General features: G+C 48.6%; 2 protein-coding genes across 19 annotated transcripts in view; both read left to right on the top strand.

Annotated features, from left to right (window-relative positions):
• LOC146404158 (NBPF family member NBPF6-like) overlaps positions 1 to 7762 on the top strand; it is a 41823-nt gene extending 34061 nt beyond the window's left edge. For 5 of the 7 annotated variants that reach the window (XM_085023379.1, XM_085023382.1, XM_085023380.1 and 2 more), the window contains 5 exons: positions 604 to 655; positions 1426 to 1619; positions 2338 to 2565; positions 3970 to 4175; positions 6462 to 7762. In XM_085023379.1, the coding sequence (XP_084879505.1) occupies positions 604 to 655; positions 1426 to 1619; positions 2338 to 2565; positions 3970 to 4166 (671 nt within the window). In that variant the 3' untranslated portion in view covers positions 4167 to 4175; positions 6462 to 7762. The remainder of the gene's footprint in view (positions 1 to 603; positions 656 to 1425; positions 1620 to 2337; positions 2566 to 3969; positions 4176 to 6461) is intronic. The other 2 variants (XM_085023381.1, XM_085023384.1) reach the window with 1 other exon arrangement.
• Positions 7763 to 10782: 3020 nt separating this feature from the next.
• Positions 10783 to 23256, top strand: part of LOC102164472 (NBPF family member NBPF6-like) — a 41594-nt gene continuing 29120 nt past the window's right edge. For 9 of the 12 annotated variants that reach the window (XM_085023372.1, XM_085023368.1, XM_085023370.1 and 6 more), the window contains exons 1-4: positions 10783 to 11047; positions 12035 to 12252; positions 21490 to 21627; positions 22520 to 22685. The gene's annotated coding sequence lies outside the window, so the exon portion shown is untranslated. Of the gene's footprint in view, positions 11048 to 12034; positions 12253 to 21489; positions 21632 to 22046; positions 22174 to 22519; positions 22705 to 23256 lie in introns of all 12 variants that reach the window. The other 3 variants (XM_085023367.1, XM_085023362.1, XM_085023373.1) reach the window with 3 other exon arrangements.

Genomic DNA, 23256 nt, shown 5'->3' with positions numbered 1-23256 from the left:
TGTTTCACGTCTGCCAGCCTAGAGTCTGCATCCTTTCATTTGTCTTCCCTTGTCCCGACTCTTCTGGAACCAGAACATAAGCACCACTGTCAACTTTGGTGCATGTCTCTGAAGCGAGGAAGGGCCCTGGAATTTGCAACCTTAGGAATAGAAAGGCCCCTGTTTCTCTGTAGCACTGAAGAGTCTTTGGACTGGCTGGGGTGTAGATTCCACTCGTCCGTCTAAGCTCAGCATGTCCTTCATCTCATGCATTAACAAGCCTTTCAGCTGGAAGAAGCCTGAATATCATAGCAAGCCCTGAGTTCATAGTGAGGAAGTTCCCCAGGATCTGTGGGGAGACATTTATGTTTAGCTGTTTGCAGAGTCTCAGGACATAAGCTAACTGTGAGGGTGACTTATCCTAACAAGGAGGTTTGTCTGGTGCCTCAAGACGGAAACTCAGTGCCCTCTTTTGACACTCTGTCTAGGGCCTCCGGGAATATTTCTCTCACAATAGACTGTTTTCACATTGTGTGTATTTATGACCCTTGCAAATGTGAGGCAAAGGATGGAGCAAATTAAGGGGATCTGCCTAAAGTAACTGTGCTGTTAATTTCTTTGCAGAAAACCCACATGATCGTAATGGGGTGAAAGAACCAGAGCCACCTGTCCCCAGGTAATTTTGTCTATGTGGGGCTGTTCATACAGTAATGACATCTGCAGACCTCTGACCCAGGGAGAAGCAGAAAGTGCTGGGTCTATGTGTGTCCTCCACTTTGCCAACCAGCAGTTCTCCTGTTGTGTGACATTTTCTGCTCTCATGGTGGCGCCCGTGTTGTTTCCCGTCTCTCGTTATGCTCTCAAGGGTAGTGACCCCCAGTCAGGTGACCCACGTGAACTATGTCCCAGGGGTCTGTGGCACTCACTTGTTCTCTCACGTCTGCTGTCTGCCTGTTTGGCATCAGCATGTTGGCATAGGTTTCATAGCAAGAAATGGAGACTGACAGTGATAGTATATTATTGCCACCATAATGAGAGACAGAGGCCTTGATGGCCTGAGATGCCTGGGATTCCAGAGGCGCCCCCCCACCCCCCTCCCCATGCTGTAGGCCCATTCCCACCCCTTTCCCACTTTCAGTGCCATCGAAATGAAGGGCTGACACCACTGTTACGTGACACTCTGTGTTGTGGGTCATGACTGTACCGTATAGAGGTATTCGGTCTCCTCCTCATCAGCTTGTCGTTGGCCAGAGCACTGAGGACCGACTGTCCTCGCTATTTCCTGACCCTCTAAAAACACACTCTGCCCCCACCCCAGATACACACCCAGTTTGTCCCTCTCTAATGGGTCAGCCAGCCCCTTGGCGGCCTTCGCCACACTCTTAATCATCTGATCCAAACCACATAGACTCTAAGATTCCTGATCACTCTTGGGTGAATCCTCAGGCCTCCGTCCCCCACCAGGCTCCGCGGGGAGCTGCCGCCGATGGCAGAGTGTGGTGTCCCACTGAACTCACTGGATGGAAGCGCTTGGTCTTGCCCAGGTCTTCCCGACCTGTCGGACTCCTTCTGGCCTTACAGGAGTGCTGCCACCCTCTCATTTGAGAACATGGATGTCCCTGATGCTCACGATGCAACCAGTGAGTAGTCAGGGCCCAGACCCCCCTGGAGGGGTGTGTGGTCTCAGGACTGTGCACCGCATGACTTCCCTGAAGAGACACAAATTCTGGTTCTGCAACCCTTCTGTGCCTTAGCTCGTATCAGGACTCCGGCCTGTACTACACTATTTATACTTGCTAGGACCTTGGCCCTTAGCCGACCCCATGTGGGAACAGAACATACATGTGTGGGGAGGCAGAAGAGCCGCCAACACTTATGAAGAAGGACGTTGAGAAGGCTCCAGAATTGGGGTGTTCTCTTCGCTTTGTCCATGTCCTATCGTTGTCCAACTCCCTTTTCTACCAGTACCCGCAGGCTCAAGGCCATACTTCTTCCCCTGGTCTTTTAGTCTTGTGGGCAGACACCAACAACTCTTTCTCCCTCAGGCCTTCTCATTAGGCTGAGGGACTGAGGTATGAGTCAGAGAATAATAGGTGTGACTTTATTGCAAATCAAACCCTCTCGGGTCATGTGGGCAGCTTATTGTCTCAGGGACATCACAGCCTGGCCCCTGGCCTCTCCGCATCCCCAGGCATAGCCATAAAGATGGCATCTCCTTCCCGTACATGATGGCTGCCTGTGTTGTCTGGGTCACTGTGTGGATTCTCTGTTAGGCTGGGTCATCACAAATGGGTGTTCATGGAGGGCTTAGCGAAGGAAACCTTGGATGGGTGCTACTGAACCTGTTATTCTTTTCAGGTGACACCTGGGGGGATTGTCACAAAGTGCCTTTGAGTTTTGGAAGGCCAGAGATGCAAAGTTCACAAGCTCAGCTGCAGACAAGCACCCAGGTGGCCAATGATCTGCAGCTGCCCCTCAGCCAGCATTTAGATCGTGGTGATGGCAAAGCCAGGCTCCGCCTTTCCTCCAACATCCAGGGCTTTACTGCCAACACTGATACTGGGAACCAAGGGCCACTCTTCCGAGGTAAGAGAGAAGAGGGGAATAGGGAGTTCAGGCCAAGGAGATGGGCGACAGAGTTGTGTGTTTTTCCCCCTCTTTTGAAAATAAAGAGCCACCTTCATCGGGAAGTGTACCAGTCGGTCTGTTTGATAACACCTCATTTATCTCAACCTCTTTACTCTTATCCATAGCTGTCAGTTTTTTTCTCATCAGGATTCACTTCTCGGATTTTTTAACGTTCCTCAATCTGATTTTTTCAACCCCTCACCTCCATGTCGATGGGCATGTGCCACCCTTACCCTCCAGGAGTCTCAACCTCTCCAGCTGGAGCCTCGGGTGCCGGCGGCTTGTCCCTTAGGCGTTGGCCTCACCTGAGAATGAGGAGGGACCCGGGTTCTCAGGTGGAGGTGAGATGAGAAGGAGCAGCACGGAGCAGCCTGGAGAGGCTCCTCGAAAGTGCTCAGGGAGTGTGGGGAAGCGTAGCCCTGACAGGTGCCATTAGGTCCTGGGGTAGCTAGTTGTCTTCTCTTCACTCCTGCCTCTCTTTTTCTTGGCCTTGGCCTCCCACATTCCCAGCCAAGTCCCAAGCTCTCTGGCTGAGTCACTCTTTCTCCTGCTCACTTTCCTCGGAGGCCTGAGCATCAGTCCCGGCTTCACAGAAGATTTTGCAACAATGCATACTTTCCATGCCCTTGACTTTCATACTCCTTGATTCCTCCCCCATATGTCATAGTTCATGCTACCCACCAGACCTTCTCTCTCTCCTTCTTCTTGTTTCCGTTCTTTGTTTCAAATTCAGCTCATCAGGAGGCTGTTAGAATGAACCATCAGCAGCCTCATTGGTTTAATGTCCATGCACACTTTGTGGATGTTTTCATTGATCAGCACACCTTCTATACCTCGTGGGGACTGAGTGTGTCTAAACAATATGTGTACGGGGTGTGTGTGTATGTGGGTGTGTGTATCTATATACATATGCCCTATGATATGTATTGATGCACATTTAACATTGTTTCCAGGTTTAGCCTTCCCCAGGGCTTTTCTGTCCTGAGCTTTTCCTTCACCTGTGACTTTGCTTGGTCTCTACACTCTCATCCCGCCAAATAAGTACAACCCGCGTGTGGCATGGTTTCCTTGTCTTGGTCTTTTCTCCCTGGGAACGTTTTGTTTTTCTCAACGTTATTGTTCTCGACACCTTTTGGGCATTTGGGAGCATGTCTGCCTCATGGTAGTCTCACTAGTATCAGGAGTATCAACAGAAGGAAAGAAGTACCAAATGTCTCCAGTGGCTTCCCTCACCACGCACTTCCCGATGGCCCTTCATGTCCCTGGACACTGTCTTTACCGGAGGTCCCTGGGGGTGGAGGAGGGAGTCACAGGAAGATCATGAGTAACGATGGATCCTGTTGGCTGTGGTTTTCTCTTCAGAGCTGGGTCTGGATGCTTCCATCGGAATGAAGACCCCTCCCAAGCTGGAGGGTGAGGGCTCAGCTGCCAGCAGGCAGGAGTGTCACGTGTGTCACCGCCTTCATGCCTTAAGTTTCCTGAAAGAGAAGATTATCCAAAGAAAACTGCAGTTCAGCAAGTGGAGACTGGCCTGCAGATTCCCTGGCCTCCTTGCTTAGGCTACCGAGGTAATCACCTCTCAGGCTCCTCCATGCCCTTTCTCCTTATGCACCACAGCTCAGTCTCCCACTAGGTTTTCGCTTCCTCCTTTGTGGACTCCACAGCTCTGGCTCCCTCTGCGTGGTCTTTCCTGCTTTCCAGGGGCTGCCACCCTGCCAGGTCCTTGCCTCTCAGTCTTTTGTTTGCATCTGACTCTGCCGTGCCCCTGCGACTGCTCGCCTGATGTTCCCTCTGTCCTACTTTTAGCCCCAGGAAAGCCTGATCCTGTGGTCTTTTCATCCCAACAGCATCTCTAAGGCTGCTGAATACATGGTGCTTTGCGGGAAATCACACACACAATTGGCTTCCTCAGCTTCCTTTCCCTCCCCCTCCAACTCCACTGCCTCTTGCATCCAGGACCACGGTCTTAACGACTCACTTGCATGTGGCTTTCCTTTGGCAACGTGGACCTAGGAAAACCCTTCATGCTCAACTTTTTGCATGAGGAAGGGCTGAAAGTGAGAAAAAGGGTCCTGCTTACAAAAGTTGCATAAGAACCGCGTCATAGGTGGGAATGCTAGGCAGGCTGGAGTCAGGTCCCCTCAGTGCCAGGTGGGCAGTCCTGTGAGGGACACACTGGAGCTGGCATTCGGTGCAGGACAGTAGATGGCGCCCTCCTGGCACGCTGGCCAAACCAAGATGTAGACACCCGGTCATCACAGTGCTCAGGACATGAGGGGAGCAGGCATTCAGACCTCCTGCCCTTTGACTCACCTGCTCCTGCCACACGTGCAGTAAAATTCCAGAACATGACCTGAGTGGGCATCTGAGACCAGGGAATCTAGGAGAGCGTTGTAGTGAATGAACTTTGGACCAAGCTTATGACGACTCAGGGAGAGACAAAGAATACAGGATGAACCTTGCTTCAGACAAACCCAATTGAGAAGGCAGATGGTTTCCATGAGAGTGTCAGAAGGATGACCGGAAACTCTGTGGGGCCAGGGAGAAAGAAGTTCTCGGTGGAAGGGATGGAAAGAAGCAAAAGGAGTGGTGTGAAGTAGTCTAGCCCTAGTAAGTAACTCTAAATCATGTAATTCCAGATAGAAACTGGGTGAGCCTGGATCTAACATGGGTGCGCACACCAAGCCATTGAAATTCTCCCTTCAGGTGAGGTTTGCTTAGCAGGGTTTTTTAAAGCTCTGTGAATAAACATTTAAGGATTCAAAGCACGACGGATCTGGTAGGATGTCAGTAACCAGGATGGCAGGGTCCACTTGTGACTTCTTTATAGAAAAGCAGAATATCAGCCAGTGATGGACTTAGCCTTCTCTCCACAGAACTATTTGTGCAGCTTGGAAAAGAGAAAAGAGAAAGAGGCAGATAGATGCGCTGGATATACAAGCTCTGTGTTTGGATCCAAGTTTCTCACAGTGTTTAGAGTACCAGATACAGTACACAAAAGAACATGACATAGAAGCTCAGAGAAACTCCCTTCTTTCTGTAGCTCTGCTGAAGCAGCGCTTCTCTGTAAAGACTTCTTCCTGTCCAGGAGGTTGACCAAACCGCCCCTAGTGCCTGTAGACCTCTCCGGATGGGAGCCTTTCCTCTCTCTTCCTCCAAATGGGTGGGAAGGGCCTGTGGCCTGGCTTCTAGGGTCCGTGTTGTCCATAACAGGCCACCTGAGCTCAGCTACTCCTCAGCTCCTTGGCAGCATAGGTCCTCATCTATGAAAGGTGGAAGGAGAATCGGAGACATTCTGAAGCCCCAGTGGGTCTCCCATTGCAGGGCGCTCCCTGTAGCTGCCTCTCCTCCTCAGAGGACAGGGGCATAGAGGTAGGACAGGGTGTGTTTCTCTACCAAGGACCCTCTGCTCTGGAGCGCAATTTGTTTCGGAATGTGTGAGAGGGATGCTAAGCACATCCATCCCTGGAACGGTGAGAAGGCCATCCTTCAGTGCAGAGGAAGGGGCCTCAAGAGTGCAGTGGCTGCGGAGGACTGGGTGGGGGCACCTGGCTAAGGCTCCGCAGCAGGTCTGAGCTGGGTTATCAGCAAGCAGTGGTGGGGTGAGGACAGGGGTCCCTAGATTCTGCCCCAGAGGCTGGATGAACTTCTAAGGCATGGCTCTCACGTTCCCCTCCAGCCAGCCTGTGGCTCTGCCTTCAGCTCCTCGTGTCAGCAGGAGCCCAGCCTGCTCCTGGCCTCAGTCACCATGTGGCCATCCCTGCAGGCTCAGCTCTCAGCAGGACCCTGCAAAGACTCTCACTGATTTTTCTTCTGTCCTCTCTCACCTCCTCTCCTCTCTCTGTGTTTCACAGGTATCTGTTACTTCCAGAACGAAGAAGAGTTATTGCCCAACCCCAAGAAACCACAGCAGAAAAGATTCCTTTTCCACCTGATGAGAAAGACCTACAACAGCCAATCAAGTTGAAGCCCCAAAGGAACACTGGAGGGATCGTCTCCTGAGAATCAGCATCTCAACCATCACCTCCTCCACCCACCGTTTTTACTCCAAAAGACTGATCTCATGAGAGAAATCGCAGTCCTCGGCCTCCTCCCAGTCTTGGGTGTGATCAGTCGATGAGGAGACCAGGGCCCAGATGGACTGCAGTTTGGAGCGACCTTCACCCTTGCTCCTGTCCACATTCATCCTCCTCACACAGGCATCAGGAGCCGCTGGCAGAAGGCCCCATGTCCACCTGGACATTCTTTGTCAGCACACGGGCTGTGGTCGGAGCAGACGCCCTTAACTGTGCAGTGTTCTTGCCGAAAGTGTTCCGCCTGAGTGTCTTCATGAGGTAGTTATCAGACAGCTGCAGAATGTAGGCCAGTGGCCCAGACACCTGGCCTGTCTGTCTTCAAACAGTCCATGTCTCCACAAAGAAGACAACCAAGAGGAGAAGAGAGATTTGGGGTTCCGAAGGACTAAGAAGTTTATGTGACTATAATTCTTGAGTCCTTTTGAACCCCAAACGTCTCCTCACCTTTTGTGATTGTCTTTGACTGTGGGGACATTGACTGGTTTGCAGAGGACAAGTCTGCTCACAAGTCTGGCTCACAAGTCTGCATCCTTCAGTTGTCTGATGATTTCCTCCTGATGCAATTCAGGGGAAAGCTTTCGCCAAGAGCACCACCTAGTGCCTGCTGTGTGCTTCCTAGCACAGCCCCGCAGGAGGCTGAGAGTGTCCACACTGCCTGCCACCACTCTTGTCATTCGAGCATTGGACGCTTTGTTCTGGAGGGCCCTGTGAGATCTGTCCATTGGAAAGACCTGTTTTTCTCTCTCTGATCAGTCATTTGCTTAGTGGTGTATGAATTAGAGGCCATGAACTTTCTTCTTCTGTGATGCTGTTTCTCCGACAAGTTGCCATGCCTTATCAATCCCCGATCGATGATTCCTGATATGTGTCCATTACCATATTTGTTTGTATGTTGGAAACTTTCTGATTTAGTCATTCTGTAGACTTGTATTGCTGGCATTGTGCTGTGGAATATGCAGTCCCTACCCTTTCATTTCATGAAAAGCTTTCTTGAATTTCACTGTGGTTTCTATATTTTTCAAATTTTTCCTAAAATAAAAATATTATAATAAAAATTAAATTATCAGTTATCCTACAAACATTGTATCTATTTTTTTTCTTCCTTTTTATTTATTTTTTTTTTGGAGCTGCATGTGTGGCATATGTATTTTCCCAGGCTTGGGGTCCAACCAGAACTACAGCTGCCAGCCTACACCACAGCCACAGTAATGCGGGACCCCAGCCACATCTGTGACCTACACCACAGCTCATGGCAATGCTGGATCCCAGACCCACTGAACAGGGCCAGGGAGCGAACCCCCATCCTCATGCCTACTGGTTGAATTTGTTCCCCTAGTGCCAAAATGGAAACTCCTTCCATTATTGTTTTAAGTTAGTTTCTTTTCCTGGGATCCAAATACAACCCACAAAGTAATCAGGTGGATCTGTGTTGAAGTTACTTACACACCCATATATACATATGCTGCCCCTCTGCTCCTTCCTACCTCTGTCCCTCCCCCTTCCCTCCCTCCCATCCTTCCTTCTCTCCTTCCTTTCTCTCTCATCCTCACTCCCTCTCAGTCAAATTCTTCTTGGTTTCCTCCTGTCCTCCTCCTTTTTTTTGGTCATTCATTTCGTGAAGATACTGCGTTTTGGTTCTGTATCTTTCCCACAGTCTAAACTGTGTACCTGAGTATACAGAAAAAAAATACTTCTGTCCTCCATACTTCATCTCTGGTGGCAGAATGTACAGCAGTGTTATAATAGAAAAAACTGCCAGCCATGTAGGTACCTTAAAATTTTCTTGTAGCCATGCTTAAAACCAAAACCTATCAACCCACAATACTACAAATATGCTCTTCCACATAGCAAATTAGTACTACACACGAAATATTCTACCAAAGTTTTAAAGTTCTGTTTAGTAGGAAAATATTTCACCTGTCTTCAGTTTTTCAGGTTACACTGACAGGAATCATCAATCACATACACTTAAGAGCCAGTTCCTGAGACCTACTAGCCCCATTCTGCGTATGCCATAGCCACATGAGTCTAATGGCCACTGTTTTGCACCTGGCAGATGTAGAGATGATGACATTCATGTTTGATACACTGGCGAGACTCTCTCAAACGGGGTGTGTGCTCTCTGATCAGGAGGCACGTCGGGTCCTGGGGGTTTTTCTGTGATATTTGCAGCCCTTTGACATCAGGGCCTGGATCCAGCAACTGATGATGTGGAGCAAAATGGTGACATTCCATGGTGCTACAGTCTCACCTGGAACACTTGCCTAAAGAGAAACTTCCCGAAATCCTAAACACTCTTGAGTTACGTAGGGGGACCATCTGTAAAGAAGTCGGCAGCTTAATGAGCCAACTGCCAAGCCCCTTCTCTGGTCACCAATTAGCTTCTTTTATTTCTGTATCTTCCCCTGTGTGACTAGGAACTCAAAGTTGGACACACACGGAAGTATTCCAATCCATTGCCCTATCTTCCTTACCGATACTCCAATCATCCTCCCTTTCATCGGTGAATGTGACTCTCAGCTGGTTCCTTCACCCTTTGGATAAGATCCTAACAGTCTTTGAGCCCTTTCCTGATAGCAGTGTAACAAGGTGCTCCTGTGCCCTCTTGAGTATTTCCTGCCCCTGACTTGGACTCAGTCATTTCTCAAAGATGCTCTGGGTTCCTTTCGTGCAAAACACGATTCCCAGATCAACTTGTGGAACCTAGAGCTACTCATTGGAATTGGTTTCTCTCTAGGCCTTTCCCGTGGAAGGAGCTAGGAAACACATTTTCATAATTGTATGGACTCGTGTATTGACATATATTCCCAAGCATGCACCATTCACGTTCAGAACAACAGGCTTGTTATGGAAGTTTACATGCCTTCTGAATCGGGTTTCTCTGATACCCGCTTTTCTGTTGTTAAGGACACTGGGAGTAAGGGGAACACAGTATCCCACAGTCTCCTTTGCCTTTTCCCACATTACAGGGACAAAAGCCTAAAGAGATACCAACAATGCCACTAACAACACAATAGAGGAGAGCAGTTTGGGGCTTTGACAGTGTCTTGGGGAACAGGGACACGCTTGTGTTTTAGTTGCTTTACCACAGGTATAGCTCTTGCCCATCTGGTTGTTTCGCAAAAGAGACAAGCATGTTCCCTTGTTACACGATGTTTTCAAAGTCTAGAGGCCTGTATTTAACAATTTAATTTCATAGTGATTTTTTCTTTAATGTAGGAGTTCCCATTGTGATTCAGCAGTAATGAACACAAGTGGTATCCAAAGGATTCAGGTTCACTCCCTGGCTCCACTCAGTGGGCTGATGTTCCTGGGTGCTGGTGAGTTGAGGTGTAGGTGGCAGAGGTGGCTGGGATCTGGTGATGATGTGGCTGTGGAGTATGATGGCAGCTGTTACCACAATTTGACTCCCAGCATGGGAAGTTCCATAAGTGGCCCTCCAAAGAAAACCAAAACCAACCGACCAACAAACAAAAGTAGTCTGGACGGGCCAACCAGAAGCTGTAGGCAGTCATCCAGCCTCAGCAGGACTATCTCAGCCCCTCACATGACCATTTACTCACAGGGACAACCTTGCAAGTACTAGAGTCCTGGTGAAACCCCCTTTTGGTTCAGTCTCTGCTGTTAAGCCCTGGGACACAGGGGGACCTGACTACAGGTGGCACTGGCTCCACTGCTGCAGCCCAGGCCGGTTCCAGGACAGCGACCAGCAGAGCTGCCTGGGTCCAGCCTGGAAGCCGCGAGCTTCCCCCGCCCACCCTGCCTCCCTGGTCCCCTCAGTCTTCCTGGCTCATCCAGGAGGCTGGGGTCTGGGACCCCGACTCCAGACAGGACCTGGAGCCTGGGGATGCCCTTGCCCACGCAGCCTGCCTCTCTCAGGTGTCAGTTCGCCTTGGGGACTGAGGCCACGCTGCGCTGTAAAAGACGCCGCCCAAAGGGCCAGGTCCCACGCAGAGTCGCCCTCGGACCCCTGCATTCAGAGTCCAGAGGGCGCAGCATGACACGAGCGCACCGCCAGGGGTCGCCCCTCCCGCCGCTGAGCCAGGCCGCGCGCAGCCCCGCGGGCGCAGGCCCCGCCTCCCGCCAGGCGTGCTTCCTCAGCCGCCCGCCCGCCGCGCGCTTCCTCAGCCGCCCGCCCGCCGCGGGCTTCCTCAGCCGCCCGCGACGTCAGGAGGCCCCGACTCGCCTGCCCGCGGCCTCCCTTTGGTTTGTACCTCCTCACGGAGGCGATGAAATCCGTTTGGGGTCAGCGACAGGGCAGCGCTTTCGGGCCTCCCGCAAGTCCACCTCCTCTGCCGGCGTCTGTCGAGTGTTCTGCGCTGAAGGAGCTTTTCCTGCCAGAAAACCAAGTTCCTGTCCTCTTTGTAAGTGTCCCTCATGGCGCTGCCCTGGCAGCTCTGAGCATCCGGAGAAGCGCCCTTGGGACTTCCCGGGATGTCTTCTCCCTGGGACCGCGGGGCCAAGGGTCGAGGGGCAGGGCACTGAGGGCTTCCCTGGGTGACACAGATTTGGAACCGAAGCGGCCTCCGTGTGCCCACAGGTGGCAGCGCGAGCACCCAGGCGGCTGGCGCCCTGCGGGGTGTGAGCAGGGGACTGAGTTTCTTCTGGGCTTTTCCCTCCCTCAGCGTCCTCCTCCTGTTCAGCTTTCCGGGTTCAGCAGGTCCTCGCCCACCCGGGTGCCCAAGACGGAGGCGGCCGCTGGGTCTGGGTGGGGAGCTCAGTGTGTGGTGGCACGGGGTGCCTTCTAGATGTTTCCAGGGGCAGGAGGCTTCTAGGGTTCAGGGGCCCGCTTTGAAGGCCTTGGACAGCGTCCCTTGCTGAGTTGGGTGAAGCCAAAGGGAGATGCGCAGGGCAGAGGGGCAAATGGCTGCGTTCAGGCCCAGAGGCTGGGCGGCCCGCAGAGCAGGGGCTTCCTGGGAGGCGAGGAGCAGGCGGCCAGGGCCATGGGCCCCTGGTGGGGGCGCGGTGGGGGGGGAATGGGGTGTCCCTCACTGGGGTCGGTGCCCACAGGGCCCCAGCGTCCAGCCTGAGCGTGTCCAGTGTGTGGGGTCTGGATGAGTTTTCAGCAGAGGAGGGAGGGGCTGGGCGGCGGGTTCTCAGAGCCTGGCAGCAGCATAAGATCGTGTCATCCTGCTCTGTGGGTCCAGTAGGGAGCCTGACTGTTCATTGGTGAAGGCTGGTGTCCAAGCCCCCATGGCACTTGGAAGTTCTAGTCCTGCTTGAACTCATTTTCAGGCTTGTGGTTGTCAGCATTTCCCAGAGCCTCCTGAGCTGCGTTTATGGTTGGGGCAGCGACCCTGTCCTGGAGCTCTCAGGGCCTGTCCTCACTGTCCTCTGCTCTGTGCACACAGGGGGGCATATGTGGAATGTCGTCCTCCTGGAGAGTCACCGGGTCAGGCTGTGCCGGGGTTTCCACCCCCGGTCACCACATGGCCCTGGTCTCTGTGCACTTTCTGGCGCGCCCAGTCCACCTTGGCTTAGCTGACTCTTCATCTGGATTCCGGGGAACTGCCAGGCGGCCAGAGGCTGAGGGCACAAGCATGGGAATCATCCACTGGTCAGCCTCCAGGTGGGTGCACGGCAACGTTCAGTAGCAGCTCCCCAATTACAGGATGCCACCAACACTTTGATTTCACAGTGTTTTTTTTTTTTTTTAATTAAGGCTATTACTTCTTAGAAGAGTTGAGATGTATGGGTTGCCTCAGAGGATAGTAGAGTTCTCTCACAGCTGTGCTCTGTTCTCCCTCACAGGATTTCTTCCTTCTTTGGACCTTGCCTGAGGATGGTACAGAGGAGGGGGCTATCCCATGGACAGGAAAGGGATGTTCCCCCAATGAGGCTTATCCATCCCCCTCTAGATGCACTGAACCCTGGGATTTCTCCACAGGGTGTAGAGTCGAATGCACAGTTTGTGGTAGAGGAGGACTGTGTTTGTGCTTCTCCCCGACAACTCATGGTCAATCTCAGACCATTTGGATATATTCAGTAGTTTGGGTAAACTCTTGGGGGGCATTTCGTAGATGCATTTTCTGAGAAGGGAAACCTTCTTGTTCCCCTTCTTAGTGGCTTTGGCGGGGTAGGGGGAAGCTATATTCCTTTCATGCGCCAGACTGAATTGTCACCCATCAGGGTTTCAGTAGTTCAAGGCCCTAATCAACCCACCAAGGCCACTTTCTTTCAGCTCAGTCCCAGTCCCCATGTTACTGTGGGAAGGAGTGTCCCCCAGTCACTCTCTCCTGCAGAAACTCCACCAGAGATCTGGGACTCAGGGAACCTGTGTGGCCAGGTGACGGCCTCTCCCAGCCCAACGAGAACGCAAGTACCTGGTATCTCCCCTGGCTTCCCCTACTTTACTTTCTCTTCTGTGATACTCAGGGCAGTGCTCCCAACTCACTCAAGGTACCATCTAGCGCTGTGTCCCCTTCTTAGCAACTAAGGCGCAGGAGCATTTTGTACCCAGAAGAGGTGAAAACCTGGGGAGGGTCAACTTTCTGGGGTCTGTTTTGGAGCAACAGAGTGAGGTTCCTGAGAGAAGGTCTGTGAGTCGTTGCCCCTCCTTGGGTCCCTGGGTTGGAGCCCAGGGATTTGAAACATCTGCTGTCTCTTCCTGGCTCCCCAGGCAGATCATGAGCTTGGGGTCAGTGTTTCCTCAGAGCCATCGCACAAAAGCCAGGCCTTCCAATTGGGCCACTTTGTGGTCATGCTCTCCCTTCCTTTGCAGGAGCCTTTGGGGACTAGAAACAACCAAGGGTGTCCTGCTTTTAAAGAGGCATGTTGAGTCATCAAGGACCGGTTTATAGCACAGACCACAAAGGAATATCCTTTCAGCCTTTTGGAAGGGAGCTGTGGGGTCTGCAGTCCCCAACCTAGAGTCATGCCAAAAATGTCCTTAGTACTAGTATGTTGCTTTTAAAATACAAGGTTTGTGGGGTTTTGTGGTTTTTTAGTTTTTATTTTTGAAGTATAGTCGATGTACAGAATGATAAAAAGATTTGCAATATACAGAATCACAATTTGAAAACTATATTCCATTGATACTTATAAAATATTGGATATATTCTCCATGTCGTACAATAAATGTTTGTCCCTTACTTTATACATAATAGTTTCTAGGTCTTAATCTGTCTCCCTGTATTGCCCCCGCCCCCTTCCCTCTCCTCACTGGTAACCACTAGTTGATTCTGTGTATCTGGGAGTCTCATTCTTTTTTCTTATATGCAGTAGTTTGTTGTTGATATTTTTCAGTTCCACGTATTACTGATATCACACAGTATTTGTCTGTCTGAGTTAGGTTATGTAGCATAATACCCCCTGTGTCCATCCATGCTGTTGCCAATGGCACAGGTCATTGTGTTTTATGGCTGAGCAGTATGCCATTGTGTATGTATACCTCCTGTTTGTTATCCATTCATCTGTGGATGGACACTTAGGTTGCTTTGATAACTTGGCTACTGTAAATAAAGCTGCCAGGAGCCCTGGGATGTGAGTATCTTTGTGAAAGGGTGGTTTTGGTGTATTTTGGATGCCTCCCCACCAGTAGAATTGCTGGTCTTCTGGTAGCTCAGTTTGTAGTATTTGTAGAAACCGCAAAAATGATTGCCACGGTGGCTACATCAACTTCTCTTCACTTCAGCGTTGTAAAAGTGTTCCCTTTTCTCCACATCCTTGCCAGCATTTGTTCTTTGTGTTCTTTCTGCTGACAGCCATTCTGACAGGTGTGAGTTGATACCTCTGGTGCTTTTAATTTGCCTTGCCCTAATGATGAGTGATGTTGAGCCTTTTTTCCATGTGCTTGTGAGGCCATGTGCTTGTCCTCTCTGGAAGAATGTCGGTTGAGGTCTTGTGCCAAGTTTGAATTGGGTTGTTTTTCTATTGGTCTTGAGTTGTGGGAGCTGTGTATATATTTTGGCTGTTGCTCAGTTGACCCTCATTGATCAAGTTGTAAGGTTTTCCTTGTTTGACATTTTCCACCCTGGTTGTGGCTTTGTTCTTTATTTTTTAGGAACCTCTTTTCAGGATCTCGAGAGTGATTTTCCGGTTGTGATTTTTAAAAGGGGGTGCCACACAAATACAGAGTAATAGAAGCTGGATTGATTCTCCCCCTGGGAAACAACAAAACCAAACAACAGCCATAAACTGGAAAAAATCGATGAAGCAAAGATTTTTCAGGAAACTGGGCATCAGGCAATAAAGGTAGTGAGTGATCCCTGAGAGATGAAAATCAGACTGGTGAGCCCCACCGTTGCTCCAGTGTACCACCTGGAGAGAGTTTGCAATGCAGGCAGGGGAGGGGAAACTGAAAGGAAGGCCTGTGGGCCTCACTGAGTTGCTCCTCATCCTCGTCTTCCCTCACGTCCAGTGGAACCCATTGGTGTCTGCTGCTGTTGCTCTACCTGTAGACACGCAGGCTGAGCTGGGAGGAGTCCTCTTTAAACTTCCTTCAGTAAGGAATGGGGGTGCTCGCTTTGTATCCACCCAAGGCAGTTAGCACAGTGCTCTACCCCCAGGGGCTCCGTAAATGCATCCCTGGACCTCCACACATGTAGACTCCAAGTTATCTAGATGAGCAGAGATGTTGGATTTTATAGCACATGATCGGAGAGAGGAGTGAACCAAGGGTTGGTAGGGCATTCTGTTTCTAAGAGAACTGAGGACACGTCAACCACTTCAAAGCTGGGATTGTACTGCCAGACCCTTGTGTGGCCTCCTTGCAAACTTGAATGGTGCTTTGCCCCTTTTTCACTTTAGAAAAAGGATCTGAAATTTAAGGATAAAAGACCAAGTTCTACAATTCTAGGAATATGGCTGATATTTAAATTCTTTTTAAAGAGGCGAGAGGATTTGACTGTGGGAGTCATTTAAGTTGTCGGAGAGAAAGCTGATCACCCCTGATCATCATGACAAGGATGAACATCTAAGGCTTATGAAACTTGCGTCTTCATGTCTCCACTGACCAGGACATCGACAGTCGAGACAGATGTTAGCAGTTTCCTGGGCAGACCTTGATGGTATTGACTTCTTTGTGGCAGCCTGGTTCCCAGGGGTTTCTTGTATCGTGAGAGGCTGCAGTCTGGCTGAGAACCAGGGTTTGGGGGCCAGGACAGGTCACCAGCTGAGTTGGGTCACCAGGCTCAGGACCAATCCTGAGGTCATTTCTAGGCAGCATGGGCCCCTTCCTCCAATGGATCCACTCCGACTTCCCTTCTCATGATCTCCTGTCCTGGACTGAGAGCTCCGTGAACGTTGGATGACTCTTTTACGCAGCCTGTATTGATGACCCCTGGTACTGAGGCAAGCACCGAGGAGGCTGCCCGGGACACTTGCTCACTGCCTGCATAAAAGAGGTTCCAGGTCTCCAGTCATTTCAACTACATTCCCGTCCAGATGTCCCGTCAGAGATGCTCTGCTTCCTCTGGGGATGTAGCAAATCCTCTTCATTAAAGAGGAGTCTGCCCACCACTCTCCTTACCCCACGACACTGACGTGAGGTGACTGATGAAGGCACCCCTGTCCTCAGGGATTCCCCTCCGTGGTTCAGTGTCACTAGGAAGAAATGTCCTCAGGCTACCCTCCCATCCTCTGGCTGCCACAACAGTCTAGCAGAGAGGAACCACCACATTTTGTGGAAACTCTCCACTTGTATTCTTCTTCCCACAGCGTTGATTTCCTCAGGTCAGTCTTACTGCTGTCTGAACTCCAGCTTCTGAACACAGCCCAAGGAAAACTAATCCCTGACCAATGTTTAAGGGAGATTGTGTGGAAAGCCTGTCAAAGTGAAAATACGGAAGACTGTTATTATTGTCTCAGCTTCAGATGGAAGGGTCCCCTTATCCTGGCCCCTCCTGACCTGAGGGCAGAAGTGATTTAGGAAAGAAGGAGCCCCTACAGGCCTTCTCCAGCCATCATCCATCCCTCTCATCTCACCCTTCCTTGGAGAGCACCCACTGTGAGCGCAGATACAAGGTGGAAACCGAAAGATGCCATCCTCCTGCTCTCAGGGTTGGTGCTTCCCTGCAGTATCAACTACACGCCAGTGACTTCTTGGAAGTGGTATGAAAAATACCCTTCAGCATATATGCCATATGTCAACACATCACTACAAAGCTTAGTAAACACCTGTGAGTCCTTGGCAGATGTTGCTGTGTGGGGGAAAGCCCATTTTCCATGTCCACTCCTCTGTTGATGGCCGTTTCAGGTGTTTCCATGTCTTGGCTATTGCAAAGAGTGCTGCAGTTTACATTGGAGTACGTGTATCTTTTCGAGGCATGGTTTTCTCTGGATAGATGCCCAGGAGTGGGATTGCTGGATCAAATGGTAGTTCTATTTTTAGTTTTCGGAGGCATCTCCCTACTGTTTTCCACAGGGGTTGCACCAATTTTCAATCCCACCAAGAGTGTACTAGGGTTCCTTTTTCTCCACCCCATCTCCAGCACTTACTGTTTGTAGACGTTTTGATGATGGCCATCTGGCTGGTGTAAGGTGGTACCTCACCGTGGTTTTGATTTGCATTTCTCTAACAATGAGTGATGTTGAACATCTTTTCACGTGTTTCTCAGCCATCTATATGTCTTCTTTGGAGAACTGTCTGTTTAGATCTTCTGCCCATTTTTGGATGGGGTTGTTTGGTTTTTTTGGTATGGAGCTGCAGAAGGTGTTTCTAAATTTTGGAGATTAATCCCTCGTCAATCGATTCACTTGCAAGATTTTCTCCCATTCTGTGGGTTGTCTTTTCGTGTTGTTTAGGTTTTCCTTTGCTGTGCAGAAACTTTGAAGTTTGATTAGGTCCCATTAGCTTCTTTTTGTCTTTATTCTCATTACTCTAAGAGGTGGATCTGAGAAGATGTTGCTGTTGTTTATGTCGGAGAGTGTTTGGCCTATGTTTTCCTCAAAGAAGTTTATAGTGTCTGGTCTTATACCTAGGTCTTTCATCCATGCTGAGTTTATTGTTGTGTGTGGTGTTAGGGAGTGTTTTAACTTCATTCTTTTCCAAGTGTCTGTCCAGGTTTTCCAGCAGCATTTATTGACCAGGCTGTCCTTTCTCCATTGTATATCCTTGCCTCCTTTGCCATAGATGAGGTGGCTGTAGGTGCGTGGGTTTAATTCTGGACTTTCTGTCCTGTTCCACTGATCTCTGTGTCTCTCATTGTGCCAGGACCATACAGTTTTGATGAGTGTTGCTTTGTGGTATAGTCTGACGTCCGGGAGCCTGATTCCTCTGGTTCCATTTTTCTTTTTCAGGATGTCTTTGGCTATTCTGGGTCTTTTGTGCTTCCAAACAAACAGACTTGAAAATATTTTGTTTGGGTTCTGTGAAAAATGTCCTCGGAACTTTGATAGGGATTGCACTGACTCTGTAGATTGCCTTGGGTTGTATAGTCATTTTTGATAATATTGACTCTTCCAGTGCAAGAGCCTGGTATGTCTTTCCATCTGTTTGTGTCATCTTTGATTTCTTCCATCAGAGTCTTATGGTTTTCAGAGTACAGGTCAGGTCTTTTGTCTCTTTAGGTAGGTTTACTCCTGGGTATTTTATTCCTTTGGATGCGACGGTAAATGGAATTGCTTCCCTAATTCCTCTTTCTGATCTTTCATTGTTAGTGTATGGAAATGCCATCAATTTATGTGTATTAATTGTGTATCCTGCGAGTTTGCCAAATTCCTGGATGAGCTCTAACAGTTTTCTGGTAGAGTCTTTAGGATTTTGTAGGTAATGTATCATGTCCTCGGCAAATAGTGATAGTTTTATGTCTTCCTTTCCAATTTGGATTCCTTGTATTTCTTTCACCCCTCTGATTGCTGTGGCTAGGACTTGTAACACTATGTTGAAGAGTAGTGGTGAGAGCAGACATCCTTGTCTTGTTCCTGATCTTGGCAGGAATTCTTTCAGCTTTTCGCCATTAAGAATGATGTTCGCTGTGGGTTTGTCACGTATGACCTTTCTGATGTTGAGGTAGATTCCCACCATGCCCACTTTCCGAAGGGTTTTTATTAGAAATGGGTGTTGGGTTTTGTCCAAGGCTTTTTCTGCGTCTATTGAGAGGATCATATGGTTTTTATTCTTCAGTTTGTTAATGGGGTGTATCACACTGATGGATTTGTGGATATTGAGGAACCCTTGCATCCCTGGGATGAATCCCTTTTCATCATGATGTACAATCCTTTTAGTGTATTGTTGGATGCGGTTTGGTAGGATTTTGGTGAGGATTTTTGCATCGATGTTCATCAGTGAAATTGGCCTGTAGTTTTCTTTTTTGTGGTATCTTTGTGTGGTTTTGGTGTCAGGGAGATGGTGGCCTCATCGGAAGAGTTTGGGAGTATCCCTTCGTCTGTGGTTTTTTTGCAATAGTTTCATAAGGATAGGTGGTAGCTCTTCCCTAAATGTTTGATAGAGTTTGATGTGAAGCCATCTGGTGCTGGACTTCTGTTTGTTGGAAGTTTTTTAATCACAGTTTCAATTTCAGTTCTTGCGATTGGTCCATTCATCTTTTCTATTTCATCTTGGTTTAGTCTTGGAAGATGGTACTTTTCTAAGAATTTGTCCATTTCTTCTAGGTTTTCCATTTTATTGGCATATGGTTGCGTATCGTAGTCTCTTATGATCCTTTGTATTTCTGTGATGTCCGTTGTTACTTCTCCTTTTTCATTTCTAATTTTATTGATTTGAGTCCCCTCTCTTTTTTGCTTGCTAAGTCTGGCTAGGGGTTTATCAATTTTGTTGATCTTTTCAAAGAACCAGCTTTTCGTTTCATTGATCTTTTCTGTGGTTTTCTTTGTTTCTATTTCATTTGATTTCTGCTCTGATCTTTATGATTTCTTTCCTTCTACTAACTTTAGGACTTGTCTGTTCTTCTCTCTCGAGCTGCTTTAGATGTAAAGATAGCTTGTTGATTTGAGCTTGTTCTTGTTTCCTGAGGTGGGCTTGTGTTGCTATAAACGTTCCGCTTAGAATGGCTTTTGCTTCATCCCATAGGTGTTGGAGTGTCGTATCTTCATTGTCATTTCCTGCCAGGTATCTTTTAATTTCCTCTTTGATTTCTTCAGTGATCCATTGGTTGTTTAGAAGCAGGTTGTTTAGTCTCCACGTGTTTGTGTTTTTTGCAGTTTTTTTCTTGTTGTTGATTTCCAGTTGTATGGCGTTGTGGTCGGAAAAGATGCTTGATATGATTTCGGTTTTCTTAAAGTTACCGAGGTTGGATTTGTAGCCCAGGATGTGCTCAATCTTAGAGAATGTTCCATGTGCACTTGAGAAGAAAGTGTAGTCTGTTGCTTTTGGATGGAATGTGCTATAAATATCGATTAAGTCCCTCTGGTTTAATGCATCATTCAGGGCCCGTGTTTGCTTATTGATTTTCTGTCTGGTTGATCTGTCCATTGCTGTAAGTGGGGTGTTAAAGTCCCCCACTATTATTGTGTTATTGTTGATTTCTCCTTTTAAGGTTGTTAGCAGTTGCCTTGTATATTGTGGTGAACCTGTGTTGGGTGCGTAGATATTTAAAGTTGTTATATCATCGTCTTGGATTGATCCCTTGATCATTAGGTAGTGACCTTCCCTGTCCCTTAAAATATTTTTCGTTGTAAAGTCTATTTGGTCTGCTATGAGTATTGCTACTCCAGCTTTCTTTTGATCCCCGTTTGCGTGAAATATTTTCTTCCATCCTCTCACTTTCAGTTTGTATGAGTCCCTAGAAGTGAAGTGGGTCTCTTGAAGACAGCATATATATGGGTCTTGTTTTTGTATCCATTCAGCCAGTCTGTGTCTTTTGGTTGGGGCGTTTAGACCAGTAACATTTAAGGTAATCATTGATATGTATGTTGTTATTGCCATTTTACTAATTGCTTTGGATTTGTTTTTGCTGCTCTTTTTTTCTTTCCTTCTTCTCTTGTTCTTTTCTGCCTAGAGAAATTCCTTTAGTATTTGTGGTAAGGCTGGTTTAGTGTTGCTGAATTCTCTCAGCTTTTGCTTATCTGTGAAGGTTTTGATTTCTCCTTCAAATCTGAATGAGAGCCTGGTGGGTAGAGTAATCTTGGTTGGAGGATTTTTTCCTTTCATCACGTTGAGTATATCATGCCACTCCCTTCTGGCCTTCAGGGTTTCTGCTGAAAAATCTGCCTGTAACCTTATTGGGGTTCCCTTGTATGTGATTTGTTTCTTTTCCCTAGCTGCTTTGAAGATTTTCTCTTTGTCTTTAATTTAGGTCCGTTTGATTAATATGCGTCTTGGGGTGTTCCTCTTTGGGCTCATTTTATATGGTCGTCATTGCGCTTCCTGGATTTGAGTGGGTGGTTCCTTTCCCATGTTAGGGAAGTGTTCGGCTATTATCTCTTGGAATATATTTTCTGTCCCCTTCTCTCTCTCTTCTCCTTCTGGCACCCCTATAATACGGATGTTGGTGCGTTTCACGTTGTCCCAGAGTTCTCTGAGATGCTCTTCGTTTTCGATCTTTTTTCTCTTTTCTGTTCTGCATCCGTAATGTCTACTAATCTGTCCGCCACCTCGCTTATTTGTCTTCTGCCTCCTGTATTCTGCTGTTGGCTGCTTCTAGTGATTTTTTTTTTATTTCAGTTATTGTATTTTGCATCTCTTCTTGTTGAGGTTTTATATCTTGTATCTCTTTGGTCAGTGTTTCCTGTAAGTTATCCATCTTTGCCTCCAGTTTATTTCCAATGTCTTGCATCATCTTCAGCATCAACAGTCTAAAGTCTTTTTCCTGGAGGCTGAGAATCGCCTCCCTGCTTGGCTGATTTTCTGGGGTTTTTCCTTTCTCCCTGATCTGAGTGATAGTTCTCTGTCTTTTCATTTTTATAGGTATTTGGTGTGGTGACCTTTTTACAGATAATGGAGTTGTGTCCTCTCGTACTTCTGATGTCAGCCCCCCTGTGGCAGAAGTCAGTATGGGGGCTTGCTGTAGGCTTCCTGATGGGAGGGGCTGATGCCTGCTGCCTGGTAGGTGGAGCCGATTCTAATCCCTCTGGTGGGTGGGGCTTAGTCTCTGGATGGGAGTAGAGGCAGCTGTGTGCCTGAGGGGTCTTTGGGTAGCCTGTTTACTGAGGGGCGGTGCTGTGATCCCACCTGGGTTGTTGTTTGCCCTGGGGCTTCTCAGCACTGACTGATGGGTGGGGCCAGGTTTTCCCAAAATGGCCACCTCCAGAGAGAGGCATGGCTGCTGAATATTCCCGAGAGCTTTGCTTCCAATGTCCTTCCCTCACAACAAGCCACATTCACCCCTGGTTTCCCAGGATGTCCTCCACGTACTGCAGTGAGATTTGACTCAGATTCCCATGGAGACTTTGCTTTGCCCTGGGACCCAGTGCACATGAAAGTCTGTGTGCGCCTTTTAAGAATGGGGTCTCCGTTTCCCCCAGTCCTGTGCAGCTCCTGTGCACAAGCCCCACTGGTTTTCACTGCCTGATGCTCCGGGGCTCTTTCTCCCCGTGCCAGATCCCGACACATGAGAGTTTGATGTGGGGCTCAGAACTCTCACTCCTGTAGGTGAGTCTCTGTGAAGCAGTTAGTTTCCAGTCTGTGGGGCTTCCCACCCGGGAGGTGTGGGGTTGTTTATATCGTGAAATCACCCCTCCTACCTCTTGATGTGTCCTCCTCTTTTTCTTCTGGTGTAGGATATCTTTTGTAAGGTTTCCGGTCCATTTGGGTGAAGAGTGCTCATTCTTTAGTTGTGAATTTTGGTGTTTTTAGGAGAGAAGTTGAGCTCCAGTCCTTCTATTCCACCATCTTAATCCCGTCTCCTTGACCCCTTGACTTTGGGCTGGTGAGGTCTGGGTTGGACTCCTAACTTACAGAACTGTCCTAATGAATGCATTTTTTTTTTTTTTTGTAGGCCACAAAACGTACGGGCATGTGTTAGAGCAGAAAAAGAAAGCTGATTCAAGTGTGTAGGGGATTCTCCTAAGTCGTCATAAGACCTGGGGACTCTAAGAAACCCTGTGTCAGTCTGCAGCTTGCCTGTCTGTCTTCCGGTGATGGGACAAAAGACATTTGTACAGGTTTTAAGTGTTCCGTGAGGTTCCTACCATCTTTTATTCATTCCTATTTTTTTTTCATTAAAGAAAATTTCCCCTATGAGACTCACACCCTCTTTCCCACACAGGACCCACCATGTTTCTCATTTCCATTGTGGCAAACTGGAAGACAGTTTGCTGGTCAGGCAGGTTGATTTCTTTTTCTTTTTATTTAATTAATTAATTTATTTTTGTGTCCAGTGTCTTTTTGGTGCCGAGCCCACTGCATATGGCTGTTCCCAGACTAGGGGTTGAACTGGAGCTGGAACTGAGGGCCAAGAAAACAGCCACAGCCACAGGCAGAGCAACCGCTACCGGGGTATGAGCCGAGTCTGTGACCTACATGAGAGCCCACAGCAACGCTGGATCCTTAACCCACTGAGAAAGGCCAGGGATTGAACCCCTGTCCTCAAGGACATTAGTTGGGTCTGTTACCCCTGATTCCCGACGGGAACTCCAACTACTGGTATTTTTTCTTGCTTGACTGTTTTCCTTTCCTTCAGCATTTTCATGTCTCTGATGAAATTTAGACTTGGGAACTCGGGGAAAGCCTAGG

This window comes from Sus scrofa, chromosome 4 (genome assembly GCF_054392235.1).
Source record: "Sus scrofa isolate SSC_HxYL_T2T_F1_AM1 chromosome 4, Sscrofa_HxYL_maternal_Yorkshire_Landrace_v2.0, whole genome shotgun sequence".
Lineage (NCBI taxonomy): Eukaryota > Metazoa > Chordata > Mammalia > Artiodactyla > Suidae > Sus > Sus scrofa.
This window is presented reverse-complemented; position numbering and strand designations above follow the sequence as displayed.